Genomic DNA, 16,121 nt, shown 5'->3' with positions numbered 1-16,121 from the left:
GGAACTCTATTGTAGAATATGGACATCTCATCTCTTTTGGTATCCCCACAGGAGGGCTTAGACCAATGCATTCCCTAGGCAAGATGGCAACCACAATAGGACAGGCCCGTCTAGGCCATATGCAGCAGATGGCATGGCCGGTTAAGGCAGTTCATAACACTGATAAAAAATCGATTAATCTAATTCAATTCAACCTAAGTTGGTTGGTTTTCAATTACTTTTTATTGGTTTTGATTTATGTTTTATGTTAATTCAAGAGGTTGGGTTGGTTTTGGTTTAATTATGTGTAAATTGATCAAAGTCAATCCAATCCATTTATATATATATATATATATATATATATATATATAAATTTAAATTTTTTTAAATTGATCAAAAATATTTAAAATATTTTTTTAAATTTAAATTTTTAGTAATACCATTGCAATTTTTAATTAACTTTGTTGTTTTAAAATTTTATTCAATCAAACCATATTTTCTAATTTAATAAATTAATTCTGGGCTGTCATCTGAACTGATTGATCAAATAAACAAATCGATCCAAATTGATTGATTTTCACTAATGATTTAGTGGTTTTTAGATGCTCAATTCCCTTACCCGACCAGATGAATTCGATTCATCAAAGAATTTACAACCAAACTGACCCGACCCGTAAACACCCATACGGTTGGAGTCCCAGCTCAACCAATTTTATCTGCTGTCTTCACACAGCGCCCACCAGCTAGCCACGGTTTTGAGATCACTGTGACCTCGCTCACACACGCCACACCCACACCCACTTGGGGTTTATGTTTACGACAGTTCACAATGGAAGCTGGAAATAGTTGGCTCAGTTAGATGTAGACACTCTAGCTATTACGTGTCTGTTTTGTAACAATTTGATGAAGAAAACAAGTAACAACCAGGGATTAATCCTTCTACGGCTTGTTGACAATTGTTAATACTATTTCCCTTCTCGAATCATTGACAATTCTCCTTGGAATTAATTTAATTCCTGATTAATGTTCTAAACCACCGACTCTCGATTCTCGAACATGAAGTCTCTGATCCAATGTCAGATTGCTGGTTCAGTCCAATGAGGCCATATCCCGTCCAACCATGACAAGGTTTGTCAGCATGAACCTTCAAGGACATTGGATTAATGGTCGATTTGTTTAGAGAAGAGATCTAAAGGAACATTAACAAGTAGAAAAATTAAATAAACAAATGGAGCTTTATTAGGAATCTCGGACGTGTAGGTAGTAACATGGGTTTGGGGGCCAGAACACCGTCCCACACTGATTCAGTTCAGTTATTCTGCTCTCCATCTCAATTCTCACTTGAGATTTAGACAAAAGCCTCTGACATCTATCTATCTATCCATATATCTATCCAGACTCCAGAGTAAGGCGCGTTTAGTTATTATATTTTTATGAGCAATGCATGAAACTATGTCTAGCCAAAGCTGGCGCGGACTGTGGATTGGTGGAGCGAGCACATGGCATTTTGGATCCAAAGGATCCCCATTTTCACAGATCGTCTGGAATATTGGCGACATTATCTGCCTAACTCCAAGAATAATATTTATTATATAGTTAGAGAACTAGAAAACTAGAATAAAGAAACCACATCCCTTGTCTTCCAATTCCAATTGAATACATATAATATATAATTATAGAGATCATCAGAAGTTATATAATCTAAAAGTAGCCCAGAAAAGCAGAAACAATTACCGTCTGTCAACTAAGAAAGTTAGAATCTGGGCCAAAAACTAAAAATATTACTGTACTTGTCGACACATGCTTCATTGCTTCTGTTCATCGGTCAATGTGGCAGTTGAGGTGGTAGGACTAAATGGGTCCATGCATTTAGTCACTCACCCACACATCTTGCATAGAAAATAAAGAAGAATATAATTCCACCTTTTGCATTAACCGGGGTAAGTAGTACATACTAACTTACAAAAAAACCTACGCAGAGCAAGGAGAAATAATGAAGTGGGTAGTACCATCTACCATGGCGTGGAGCTAATAATTACAAAACTACAATACATTTCGTAGTCAATCACACTGGTCGATGCTTCAGAGTTCAGACTTAATTACAGGAGCATCTAACTCCCAGTTTCCAAAGCAAACACCAGCTATTTATATATATATATATATATATATATATATGGAGCTTCAATCAACCAAGGCACCTCTCTGCTTTTAATTTGCTTTCACAGTTTCACTTCACCTATGATCTGGATATATAAAGGGTTTATATCACTAGAGGATCCAGACTCCCAATTTGGCAATTTTCAAGTGAAACTTTATAAGATATAGCATTAAATGGAGAGAATGGAATAGTGGTGGTGCAAAATCACCTCTAGAATTGACTGTAAATTGTAGAATGACAAACTAATGGTCTGATTAATTTAAAGCTGCTAACTGCAGCAGTGACAAATGGCAAATGGGTTTTACATTTCACAGAACTAATCTAGAATTCCATATCTATAAAAGAAAGAAAGAAAAAAAAAAATTGCAGAAGCAACAGGAGTAGTAGGTGAAGAGTGAAGAAGAATTGATGAATGAATTCCTGAATGTGGACGCTCATCAGGACCCACAGATTGTACAATATGGAAGGGTAAATTGTGGACACAATGTACGGGGTAGATCCGTAGTAGTACGGGAGGGTATCCCATGTGCTCCCTCTCTTCATCATTTATCATCACCTTAATAAACAATCTAACTTCCCATGAGCCCTCCTCCCTCGAGACTCGAGAGTCGACCCCTTCAAAAGAAAAAAAAAAAAAAAAACCAAGAAGATGAATATATATATATATATATTAATTGGGAATACTTAGAAGAGATAGAGGATATGGTTTGATATAATTCTGATTCACTCACCAGTCTCTAATCCATAACCTGGAACCCTGTTGAGTGCACAGTGGAAAACTCCAAAACCAAAGACTCAAAACTAGCAAGAAAACAAGAGAGCAATTAATTGGGGGTATTCAGCAATTTCTCCATGCATCCAAGGATCGTGTTGGGGAGTAGAGAGACATCGAGACATTATTGCACGGCCTGAGGAAAAGGATGCATTGTGGCGGATGAAGGTGCTACTGCTGTTACGCTTACTACTACCAGATGAGAACAAATTTTAACTAACCATTCAGTCACGAGAGCAAATAGCTTCGCAGATATAATTTTTGCTGGACAATGTTTACAGGAGTGTTGCAGAGGTAATGTACCTCATTCATCTCATCATGTCATGATCAATTTTGGCTCCTTCCCCCAATAAAACACCTCTTTTTCTTTTTTGTTTTTTTCACCATCGATCGTCATCTTCTTCTTCTAACTTCGGGTAATTGACAATGTAGATGCCTATTGTGAGATTCACTCAACACTCAATTAAATAGTTTTGTGGGGTATCTGAATTTTTTTATTCTTTAATATGTTTTAGGAATCAAATGTTAGATAATTTTAATTTAATAAATAGACTCTGATACTATGTTAAGGAAACTTTCAACCTAAAATCTTAAATTGTTAGAAGTAAGTTATTACAAAGTTGAAAGGATTACAAGAATTCGTGTAGGCCATGGTTTAAGTATTAATTTATACTTTAACAATTGATAAGACATTATGTTAATAAAATAGAATGATGAAACAAGATTGATGCAGCTGACCCCCGGCCCCTATATTTGAAATTGTAGTGTGAAAACAATTTTAACCTTTTTCTTTTCTTTGGTCGTTCACCGGAAATAGCTGACTTTGTCGTTTGTACTGTAATTGTTCCAAACACAGAAAATAGGTGTGAAATATTAGTGGTATTCGGATTTAAATTGGAATTGAATTTGAATATCGTTGTCTTTAGAAAATTTTCATTATGCTAATGAATGGAATGTGGCATTTGTTTGGAGCATTCAGCGAGTTGTGTAGAAGCCTTGTCTTACACTGCTGACTTTCTTGTGAGTTTCTTCCTCACACATCACATGTTAAAACTCCAATTTGCTGTTACATCACTCAATCTTTTCATTTCCCTTTTTGGATCCATTTGTTCTAGGGGGATGATCATTCAATGATAAGGGATATTATTTTGTTTTGTTTTATTATTATCTTTTTTTTTTTTGCTTCATGAGGTTACACAATGGTATGAGAATTTCTCAGGCCAAATCCCTAAAATATGGTATGAGAATTTCTCAAATTAAATCAATCTGTTTTATTATGGTTGTCAATTCCGTCAAACGTTTATTGATTTTATGAATGTACTGTTTCAAACCATCATCTATGCAATAGTATTGGTACCCCATTGTATTTTGATAAATTATTCCACTTATCATTATCACTATTCCTTGTATATAAATCTAATACAAATTTATAAGGCATAGGAATCTATAAAAAATCCCTAATAAATATTATCTTTTATTCACCATAAAATCATTGAATCATTATAAGTTGTATGCTATGTAAGCATCAATTTGGTTAGAATGAGAGAGTGTTTTTGAGAGTTTATTTTATTTTAAATATATATACTTATTTCGGTTTATGGATGGTTTGATTTCTAAAATTCAGAAAACTGAACCAAACCGTTTTAAGTCAGAACCAAACCGAACTGCAAATCATGGTTTGGTATGGTTTAGTTTGGCGGTTTGAACTATAAAAGAACATCCTTAGTCATAGCCCCCAACTTGGTGGCAATGGGATGTGATCCTAAGTCTCTCCCCTACTACAATGAGTTAGAGACCCTACCAATTGAGACACCATCAAATGGTTCTGCTGTCTATCCTACTAACCAAAATAAATAATACCATTATCTTCAGTCGTTGTCACAATGGGGCCCATGGTAATTTTTTTTGGAAAGTATTGGTTACCTAGGTAATCCTTTGCCAAACTAAATGTTGTATTTGTGATTACATGAATAACATTTTCTCAAGTATCACTTACCCGGGGAAATGCATTACTTGGGTAATGCAAAATAAAGGAGGCCTTAAAAGGAAGGTGTTATCTGTTAGATAAGAGCTATTAGGGATGCAACTTGAGCCACCAGCAGTTGGTTATGATAAAGGCTATTAGGGATGCAACTTAGGCAAGTTGGGTTGGGTTGAACCAGGACAAGTTGTAAGCCTAGAGCTCGACCTGGCCCAACCCGGGGTCAAACACGAATTTACCAACCAGGCACAACCCAAACTTAATTCCACATAAATCTGGCTGCACTGAAGCTTCTGTTGGGCCGGGCCATGCTTAGTGGGGTTTGGGTGGATTGGTAAAGTCTGAAAGAATTAATTTATAAATGTATTTTTGCACGGTCATCTTTTTTGGGCTTTATGGCCCAATTTAGGTGTATAATTAATTGAAAAAATATGTATAAAATTTTATTTGCAAATGTGTGTATGTTTATAATTAAAAATGCATTTTATATAAATGAAATGCATGTACGACTATATTTGTTCAGGCAGGCTCAATTTAGATTGGGCTAGGATTTTGCTACTCAAAGGCTTCAAACCCATACGAACAATTCAAGTCGGATCAGGTTGATCCATCCAAATTGCATCCTTTAAGGGCTATAGCCCAGGCCTGGGCCGGGCTAGGCTGAACACAAAACCCAAGCCCAAGTCTGGAAAAATTTTGGGCTGGGCTGGAAATAATCACCCTTAAAAGTTGTTTTTGTTTTACTATAACAAATTAACAGCTATATTTTAACCTGTAATTTTACGATAGACCTCCTTAGTTTTTTATATGCCAACACATGGCGTATAAACATGTAAGTTTTGGGTCTTCATAGCTCTGAACAACCCAAACCAAGCCCAAAGGCTTCAGATCGGGTTGGACGAGTTGGATGGACTTTGATCGGGTGGGATAAATATATTATAGATGGCGGAGCAAGTTGAGATGGACTTTGATCGGGTTGGACGAGGCTTGCTCGGATTGGGCTACCCCGGGCTTCAGATCAAGCCCAACTTGAGTTAAGGTCAACCCAAGTTTTCAAGCCCGGTTTCGTGTAGAGTATGAAAACCCAAGCCCATCTTATGCAAAAATTTCTGTTGGTTTTGCCGGGCTAGGTTCAGATTGGGTTTATGTCACCTTAATTGCATCTCTACAATCAGCTCTAGGACTTAAAAATAATAGAAAATTCAAGATAACTAAATGAGCTGGGTAAATTATTTAGACTGCATTTGGTTGCAGTGCAAATGCTGAACCAGATACAGATTTTGCATCTGGTTCAGGTTTGCAACAATGACTTGCACTCCTATTTGATATATAATTTGTATTTTTGGCTCAGTTTGGAAGGAGTATAAATGCAAATATGTGGAGTGCAAAATTTTGTATTTTACATGTATTTGTATTTGTACTCTTTCCCGACTAAGCCTTTATCTCATTAACATTTATCGACAACATAAATTTTGCATCTCAAAAATTGATACAAACTTTGCACCACATTTCTCCTACCTCAATTCCCTCTCTATGACTACAACATGGGAAAGTAGGGGTGGGTTGAAGTTCTGGTTCAGTTTAGGGTTGAAAAGTATGATACTGACTCAACTTTGACTTAACTTTGTATTTGAATATATCTTTACATTTATATATATATATATATATATATATATATATATATATATATATATATATATATATATATATATATTGTATACCTATTGCGTATGCATGTATATTGAATGTCAACAATTCACTATGCTATCGTGAGTACTCTTTTAACATTTGAAATATTTTGTTTTTTATTAACTTTGTTATAAACCACTAATCACCATTCACCCACCACCTTTTGGGTAAATATTCTCTTTTTACATTGTTATTATGGGGAAGCTCTATGTGGGGTAGGGAGATAATAGGTGATGCTATTATACGGTATTATTAATGTATTTTTTTTCTGCTTCTAATAATATTTCATTTAACAGCTTAGTAGACCAAGATAGACTAATATACCTACCAAAACATCAAGATCTTTATAGACAAGACGCTAAAATCTTTACATCTTTTAGCCCTAGACTTGCCAAATGCCATCTGTATTGTCCAGACTATAGAACCCCAATCGCCTTCTAGATTAAGTCAAATTATGTCATGTAATAAGATGAGATAGGACTCTCTTTTAGTTTACTTGTTTGTGTAAATCATTTCTGATGTATTATAAATATCACAATGAATGGATTAATTTGATGCTCAGACCACTATTTTCTCTCAACATTGCTTTTATTTTCCTTCTTGCCTTAAAATCATTATATGGTATCAGAGATACTATTAGTGGCATCTTCACCTTCTAGCACCACATCCATCCCTCTCCTCTCATCGATCTATAGTTCTTGGTTCTTGTTCTTCTTCTTGCTTATATGATTATGCCTACTACTAACTGTTCAATAAATCTCTTAAACTCAATCATGAGTCTCCTATCTCTTTGGGGGTACCAATGCATGAGTCTCCCGCCCAAGATTTTAAAAATTGGATCGGACACGAAACCTTTTTGGGGATTGGTTCTTGGGTCGAACAGACAATCTATTCTGATATCAAAAATAAAATATTAAAAAATAGTTAAAATCAGTAAAGGCCAAAATCTGTTGTCTGGGTTGATGGTTCGGCCGCCCGAATCAACGAGTTGCTGACCAAATCAATGGATAGTTTTAGGGTGAAACAGAATTGGTTACCTGACCAGTTTTCAAAACCATGCTCCCACCTATGCAGGGTTTAGGGAAGTAGGGAGAGACAGATGTATATATGCACCCTTATCCCTGCATATACAGACACCCCTAGGGATGTCAGTTGGACAGGATTTGGTCCAATCCGATCTAACTGAATGTGAGTCCATTATAAATGGACTAGGTCTAATTCATTCCAATTCAGTGTCTGGACCGTCCATTCTGTTCAAATCTGTTTTGATTTAGATTGGTTTCAATCCAAACCCAGTCCATTGACATCTATATTCTTATCTTATATCAATGGACCAGATATTGACTTAATCCAACCCAATATAAATTTATTACAGACAGACCAAATCCAGTCCAATCTAATAAATATTTTGGACCTGATTGGTCCAAACCAATATGTCTTATTGGTCCACCAAATTGATTTTGGACTGGACGGGTCCAAATCCAAAACCAGTCCATTAACACCCTTAGTTTCCCCTACTCTTTGGGGCTAGGGGGAATTATTAAAAATCTTTGAGGTTCTTTTATTGCAGTTTATTTGATCTGCTTGGAATAGGAGATTCCATAAATGCAAAGATGCAAGTAGTCCTTTACAGTCTATAAAATTTCAAGTCCTTACCATGCTTGATATAGAGTTGAAGGGGGCCCTAAGGTAGTGATAAACTGGCTGAAGAACAATTCAAAAGCAATATGGCAGAAAAGATACACCTTAAAGAAATGCTTAGTATATGTTTGGTACCAATGCTGAGGATACAGCACTGTTTTCTGAGAAAATGGAAAATGGTGCTGATGTATGGGTTGGAAGTACCGTTTTCTGAGAAAATGGTGCCTTTTTTTTGTTTAAAATCGTTGCTGCCAGGTAGGGCGTTTCCTGGAGCAACAGCAACTATTTCTGTTTGGTGCTAATGTTCTAGGAAATGTTTTCAGCACTGGTACCCATTATCCTGCAGCTCCAGGAAACGTCAAATTCAGCATTGCTCTAAGTCATGCCTTCCAAATTTTCAAAGCGTGGCTTGGAGTACCTCTTTTTTATGAAAAAAACAGTTCCAAACAAATGCCCGTTTCCTGAAACACCATTTTTTCCGACATGGCACTGATGTGGCATCATTTTCTGGAGCAACGGCAGCGATGCCAAACAGACGCTTAATCTCTAGCAAGATTGGGAGTGTCTAGTTTTAGACACTTGAAGGCAGCGAATAGTGTTGCTGACCAGTTGGCTAGAAGATAGAGTAGTAGGAAAAGTTTGTGTGTGTGTGCGTTTTTTTTCTCCTTTGGGGAGAAGTTAGGGAGGTGTTTGGGATCGACGATGATTCTTATGATGAGATTTCTCATAAATTTGATCACAGATTTCTGAGATTACTAATTTTTCAATAGCTAGAGAAATTGTTTGTTTGGTACCGTTGTTGCCATGCAGCCCATGATTTTGTTTGGTAGTGATTATTAGCATTTATTTTTCTTTTACGAGAATTTTCTCCCCCTATCCACATCAGATGCCACATCATCCAAAAAAAGAAAAAAGAATTGACCTAAAAAGAGGAATCATAAAAAATGGCGATTACTCTTTTGCAGCCTGATTTTAACAATTGGTTTTGACCAACTTGTCAATTTCTCAAAAATCTGCCATCCAAACAGCAAAATAATCAACTATTTTTGAATCTTTGATGTGGCTCTGATGTAGTGCCAATTTTTGAGAAATCTGCATCAATCCAAACACCACCTACATTTTTTTAGAAAAAAATGTCTGACAGATAACACCACCTCCTTTCTATATATGTATATATATTGGGCATTTTGTATATAAAAATACATTCAACACATATATTGTATGTTATATAATATACATATTTTATATATTTAAAATTTTAATGTTGTGTTTCAGGCCTGCGGTCTGGGTCGTATTGCTCCCAGGCCCAGGCCAGGCTAGAGCCATTAATCCGGCCCAGTCCCTGATTACCCTGCCGGCCGGGTCCAACATTGTTTAATACTGTAAATCTGTAATGGGCCTATTGTAAGCTGGATTGTCTGTTTTACAGATTATGGTTAGTACCAGAGAATTCGGGAATTTTGACCTTAAAAGCCAAAAGGAGGAGCAGAAGCATCCAAAATTACAAACCAGAAAAAACCAGAACTTTCAAGAAAGAAACTCTCTCTCCATTGTCCAACTATAAATAATATACCAGCTTCACCAACTCTTAGAACATCCAAGAAAACAATCAAAAGATTTCTCGCTCCCCCTCAGTCTCATCATAACTTGTTGTCTCGTTTTGCTCTCAATCCACATCTTAGTTCGTATCATCAGAAACAGCTAGCAGCGCAGTAGGAAAATGTCGATTTTCCCATCTTTCCTGGATCGGCGGTTCAACATATTTGATCTTGATCCCCTCCAGGCCTTCTTGTGGGGAACAACCGGAACGTCGGAATTGGCCAACACCCAGATCGATTGGAAGGAAACCCCACATGCCCACGTCTTCGAAATCGATCTTCCGGGTCTTACCAAAGATGATGTTAAGCTGGAAGTTCATGAAGGAAGGGTCCTTCAGATCAGTGGGGAGAGGAAAGAGGAACCAGCAGACACTAGAGAGGAGAAAGGTGAACAGTGGCATTGCCAGGAGAGGACGCGTGGGAAGTTTATGAGGCAATTCCGGCTGCCGGAGAATGCCAAGGTTGACGACATAAAGGCTATCATGGCAAATGGAGTGCTCACTGTCACAGTGCCTAAAGAAGCCGAAACTAAGAAGCAGCCCAAACACAAACTCGTAGAGATTTCTGGTGGTGATGGACGCCCCTCCAACTCCAAGGGACTTGGCTGTTTTGTTTGTTGCGTAGCTTAATTGATATGGTGCAACACTCTCCAATCTCCATGCCATCCATAGTCTATATACATATATATAGCTTTTCTGTGTGTTCTTTTCTTGGAGTTCTTATTGTTGTCTCGGATCTTTGTTGTGTATTAATCTGTATATATGTTTGCTTTCTTTTAAAGCCCTGTGTCATGTTTGCTTTCAATTTTATTGTGTATTGTATATAAAAAATGGTCGGATTATGTAACAAAAGCTTAAAAAGATTGAAAAAAAAAAAAAACAGGGGAGAAATGGTGATGGGCCATAGTTACGTTGATGCCAAGACTGAGCAAGCTATAGATTAAAGAAGTAGCGCAAAAATGGAGTTGATGATGAGCTTGTTATGAAATCATGCCCATCCATACGGGATGCCCTTTTGATTCTTGGAGCCGATCGAGTACTTCTATGAGGCACTTGGAGTCTACGTTAAGATAATATAAATTGTTGCTACCTTTTTTCTCACCATTTGATGATTTGATAGCATGAAATCAAGCCAGGAAATGGAGTACGTCCAGCTGCTTACTCAATCAGGAACTCTTTGGGGTTTCTTATCTGTTGGTGGGCCTTTCTTGGGAACGTAGGCGGGAGCTGGGGATACAGCTGGTTAGTTCACGAGTAAACCCAGAAAACCAATCTGGGATTCCACTCAGTACAGAAGAAACTTATTTTGGTAGAGAGAATGACTAAATTAATTAAGTTCATTACAAGATTGATGCATAACTAAGGTCTAATTAAGTCTTGGTTGGCCATATTTTGTAGCCAACACATGGGCTACATTGTTACAGGATCTGTTTACATGTACAAAAGAAACCGACAAGTCCTCAGTAAGCAAAATAATATTCATGCACAAGAAGTTTGCATCCACCGCCAGATCATAGTTTCTAGAGTTTAAAGCCCGCACCAGAGCCAAGCAATGAAATTCCACTATTAGAACTTCTTCCTTAAACATACATGTTCAAGACCTCCAAACTATTGAGTCATTGCTTCAGCTTTGATGGGGGGAGAAGCTGAGAATTTACCAAAAACTGACGCTACCACAGTTCCATCAGGCTTTTTTAGCACAGCTCCAAAACCTGAGCGTCTTGGACACAAAAAGCTGCCATCAACGTTAAGCTTTAAAAGGCAATTGCCTAGGGCTTCGATGCTGAAGAGAAATTCTCTCTCCTATCCTGTATGTCACAGCAAGAGTAGCCCTTGGGTTTGGATCAGAATTTTCATAAACCTTTAGGTTTCTAGACTTTCAAATATTCCAAATTAATAAGAAAAAGAAAGTAATCAAATCTTCTCTTTTCACAATCTTTCATGCAAAGATCAAGACACACAGAAATCCAATGCTTAAATGAAACAAAATTGCATCCTCTTGCAATCACAATATTGAGATGACAACCAAACCATGTTGCTTGGGAATGTTCACACTCAAATAGACAATGCATAATAGTCTCAGTTTGTTGGTGGCAAATGGGGCACACATAATCAATAGAGAGTTTCCTTTTACAAAGATTATCTTTGACTGCAACAACATTTAAGCAACACTTCCAAAGGAAGGTTTTTTATCTTAGGGTCAGTTTTTGCTATCCAGATTTCAGCCCACTGGGTTTTCCTCAAGCCCCCCGCAATACCATTGTTCACAATAATATTATTGGCTTCACTGTTATTGGAGCTTATTTGCAAAGTATCCAGATTTCAGTGTATTGTCCACTTGAGTGAAAGATGCATCTAAGCTTATCATCCCAAATCCCCCAAGTTAAGTTTATGCCTAGGATATTTTCGGCTATTGTCTCCCCAAAATTTTCCTCAACTAGTTTACCATTCCATTTTCTCCCATTTTCATCCATGAAATCTTTTACCTAGATTAGTCCGGGAGAATTTGGCCTAGGACCAATTATTCTAAAGGATTCTATTTGTTGCAACCATGGATCCTTCCAAATCTTGATTTCAGTTTCAGAGTTTACTGCCCAACAAGCCCCTTTTAGGAGGATTTCTTGCTGCTAAGAGACTCTGCCAGCCCCAAGACAAAATCTATGGAACCATTTTGGCCGCCACCGGTTCTTGGGTCAAATAGTCCGATAGTTCGGTTCAAACTTGGGTTTGATGGTTTTAGTCTTTTGGAGTCCAAACCTGGACCCTGACCTATGAGGCTATGACTGGTTCTAAGTCAACTGTTATGGTCCAATTTACAAAATTATGGTTTGACCCTTAGCTGTACATGCATAAGGGGTGAATTTGTGCTGAGCTAAGTCGAATATTTGGTTATTTGAGCTCGGCTCGGTCATAACTTATTAGGCTCGACCTCGAGCTCAATTAAAACTAGAGACTTGAGCTCGAGCTCGGCTCGAGTCAAAAGCTCGAAAGTTCGAGCTCAGCTTTCTCTGATTGCAAGTCTCCCTATCAGTCGAGGTCTCCCTCAATTGTCGAGATGCTAAGCTGAGGTCTCCATTAGCCGATGAGGTGTCGAACCGAGGTCTCCTTTAGTAGCTGAGCCGAGGTGACACCCTATGTACATATACTCGACTAGGCTTTTAAGCCTCACGAGCCGAGCTGTATTAAGCTCGAACTCGGCTCGATTAACAAATGAGCCCATATATTAAGCTCGAATTAGGCTCAAATCTCGATTTAGACCGAGCCGAACTCGAACAGCTCGGCTCATGGACACCCCTGCATAACACTTACTCACAAAAATTTCCTACATGTATTATGCTTCAGTTGTGGCCAATAATGGCGATCCCCAACCCCAAGGAAGGCAAAAGGTAATGACCCCTTATCTCTTCCCTGATGCCACCGATTTAGGCGAATTCACATCCTCTGTATCCACAAATGACAAAATTCCACGTTGCTCCCCTTATTAATTACAAGTTAACGAAGTCTATTGACTCTTACGGGAGTTTAGAACTCTAAAAGCTTTTAAATTTTTAATCCTACCTTTATTCCCTCCTACGTTGTATACTTTCCATGCTTCTCTTTCTCCTTCAAGTCTTCAACCCAACACTCATTGCCTAAGTCGCTGCTACCACAACCGTGGCTGGCTTGAAGACCACCAGCGTCTCTCTCTCTCTCCCCCCTTCTTTATTCTTCTCTTAGTCCCTTGCTCCTCTCTCTTCCCCTTCTCCGTTCTCCTTCAACCATGGCCATCACTACCCAAATCATTACAACATTGTTGTTTCTCTCAATATTCTCTTTCCCCTTCTTTATTATTCTCACTCTTTCTCCTTTCCCCCTCCTCCATTCTCCTTCAACTATCACTGTTACCACCCTAACATTCACAAAAACAAACAATCCTCCACTGGCCAAAAGGACAAAAAAAAAATGCTATGTTGATATTAAAATCTATTATTTTGTGATTATATTTCAAATTCAGCAAGGGGTGAGAGTTTCATTTTTCAGAAAAATCGCCCTTTTAGAGAAAGTTGGAAAGGATTTGTCTATGATAATTTCAAACCGGAGTAAAAAGTTCATAAAATTTTGGCAGGCATAATGCTTGTTCCAACACAAAGCCTCTTCAAATTTAGGATCAACAGAAAAAAAAAAGCAATCCAAAATTCTAATTTGTCATACACTGGTATAAGAGAACAGAACAAATCAGAAAAGAGAAAAAAAAATCTCATATTGTTTCAACCCAAACTACAAATGAAAAAAAAAGGAGAATAAAAGGGAGATGGGTAGACATAAAATTTTATTTTATTTTTTCTTATTTTCCCTCTTGTTATGTCTTAAGACAAGAATGATGAAAAATATAAACTCAATAAAGGATGTGTGGTTAATCACTTAATCCTAACCAAATAATAACAGAAGCAAAGAAATATGGATTCTTGGTAATTAAGATTTCACTTGAGTGGTTAATCACATTCAGATAGTTCTGTTAACTAGTGAAGACGAGGTGGAAGGACGAATCCGTGCACCAAGATCAGAAATCAAGGAAGTGGATCAGAGGTCCGAGGAGTTGTTCCTCGGGTAGGCACTCTGATGCTCAAGTTAGTGATGTGACAGATGGGTGGTCAGGCCGAGCAGTTGAGAATAATGTTGGTTCGAGCAGGAGAAACAGAGTAACAGTATCAAGTCCAAAGCCCCTATCTTGAGCGGAGGTTACCTATTTATAGCCGAAGATCTATGTCCAATTCGGATGAGGCTTTTGGGGTTGTTAGGATGAGGTTACCCGCCGAGGGCTTCATGATAAGTCCTCTTCCCCGACATAGTTGTCTTCTTTATCCATACGGGACTCCTCTTATTGGTTGTGCTTTTCCATTTGAGGTGTATCGACATGGATGAGGAAATATACAGCCATAGAGGCTACCACGTGGCACGTGGGCCCAACTCAACCATAACCCAAACAGGGAGAAAAAACAATGAATCCTAGCTAGCATTTATAACTGTGACTCCAGCGATGAGTGTTTGGTTGAAGGAAGATGAAGGAAAAGGAAAGAGAGAGAACTGGAAGAGAAAAACAAGAAAGGAGAGAATAAAGGCATAATTAAAAAAAAAAGAAATGGAAATTCCCGATAAGTACCCTGTACTTTGGCTTGAGTGACAATTTGGTTACTAACTTTAAAATGTGACAATCCAGTTCCCAAACTTTCAATTTGCAACAATTCGATACCTTGCATTAACTCACCGTCAGTCAGGGCCATTGAGATCCGGAGCAATTTAAATAATTTTATAATGCCAAAACTAATCGTTATCATAATATTCAAACCATTTTACCCCTTTCCTTTCTTATTACCCTATTCCCTTTTCTCTTCAATTTGGGAACAACAGTGGAGAGGTGGCCTGACCGACCATTCTTCATTCGGACCATGCGCAAGTGATAAGAAGGTACTCCATTCTGTCCCTTTCTCTTGAAACTGGGTTGGAGGAACAAAAGAGGTTGAAGGAAGAAACATTCCCATACAAGGGAAGAAGAAAGAGAACCAGATGATACTAGTGTTGTTTTGAACACTTTTCTTTCCTCCATAAATAAAATTCCGTTTTCCCTGTCGTGGGAGCTCCATTTGGTTTGTTACCTTGCTTGTTACTTGCAGTTCTCTTCTTTCTTAGCCTCTTTTTTGGGTTCTGGGCATGGATAGCAGGATAGGTGATAAGGGCCTTTTGGGTTCTTGTTCGTGATATGTCTGAGCTTTTTTTATTTTCTCATTTGACAAGTTACAGAAAAGAAACTTATGGGTGGAATTGTGAATGCGTCGAACTCGACCGCTCCGGAAGGAAACGACGGGAATTATGGGAGTCAGGTCTTACTGAATGTCTATGATCTAACCCTTCTTAACAACTATGTCTACTGGTTCGGCTTGTGTATCTTTCATTTTGGGATTGAAGGTACAGGATCTGACTTAGGTGCTTTTCCTTTACTATTCATGGTAAAAGCTTCGTGTTGAAATGTGTTGATTTTAATTGATAAAAAATGATTTCATTTTATGGCTTGTTTACTTTTTTTAATTTTTTATTTATCAGTTGCATGATGATCTCCAATTTGGTTAGTTTCGAGTGAGAGATTACTTGGGTTTTGAATCTTTTGATTATCTGTTGGATTGGGTCAATTTTCTTAATTGTGCATTTCGTAGTTCAGAATACAAATCTTGGTTGATCATGAGTTCTCTTGAATTTTCGTAGTTCAGTAAGAAAAAAAAAAAAAACCTTGTTTGTCTTCTCTAGCACAAGCAACCAACGTTTTCTTCTC

General features: G+C 37.7%; 1 protein-coding gene and 1 long non-coding RNA gene across 2 annotated transcripts; both read left to right on the top strand.

Moving 5' to 3' along the window:
• The first annotated feature begins 9,667 nt into the window (after positions 1-9,667).
• LOC148846656 (17.8 kDa class I heat shock protein-like) lies at positions 9,668-10,598 on the top strand. Its single transcript, XM_088953322.1, has one exon. The coding sequence runs from the start codon at positions 9,941-9,943 to the stop codon at positions 10,445-10,447; it is 507 nt and encodes a 168-aa protein (XP_088809448.1). The 5' UTR covers positions 9,668-9,940; the 3' UTR covers positions 10,448-10,598.
• Positions 10,599-15,017: 4,419 nt separating this feature from the next.
• Positions 15,018-15,859, top strand: LOC148846655 (uncharacterized). Its single transcript, XR_016101751.1, has 2 exons — positions 15,018-15,262; positions 15,596-15,859. It is a non-coding gene; the product is annotated as an uncharacterized LOC148846655 (long non-coding RNA).
• Positions 15,860-16,121: the final 262 nt, after the last annotated feature.

This window comes from Nelumbo lutea, chromosome 7 (genome assembly GCF_056320005.1).
Source record: "Nelumbo lutea isolate HS-2025 chromosome 7, American lotus-T2T, whole genome shotgun sequence".
Classification (NCBI taxonomy): domain Eukaryota; kingdom Viridiplantae; phylum Streptophyta; class Magnoliopsida; order Proteales; family Nelumbonaceae; genus Nelumbo; species Nelumbo lutea.
The sequence above is the reverse complement of the archived record's forward strand: the minus strand, read 5'-3'. Positions and strand labels throughout refer to the sequence as shown.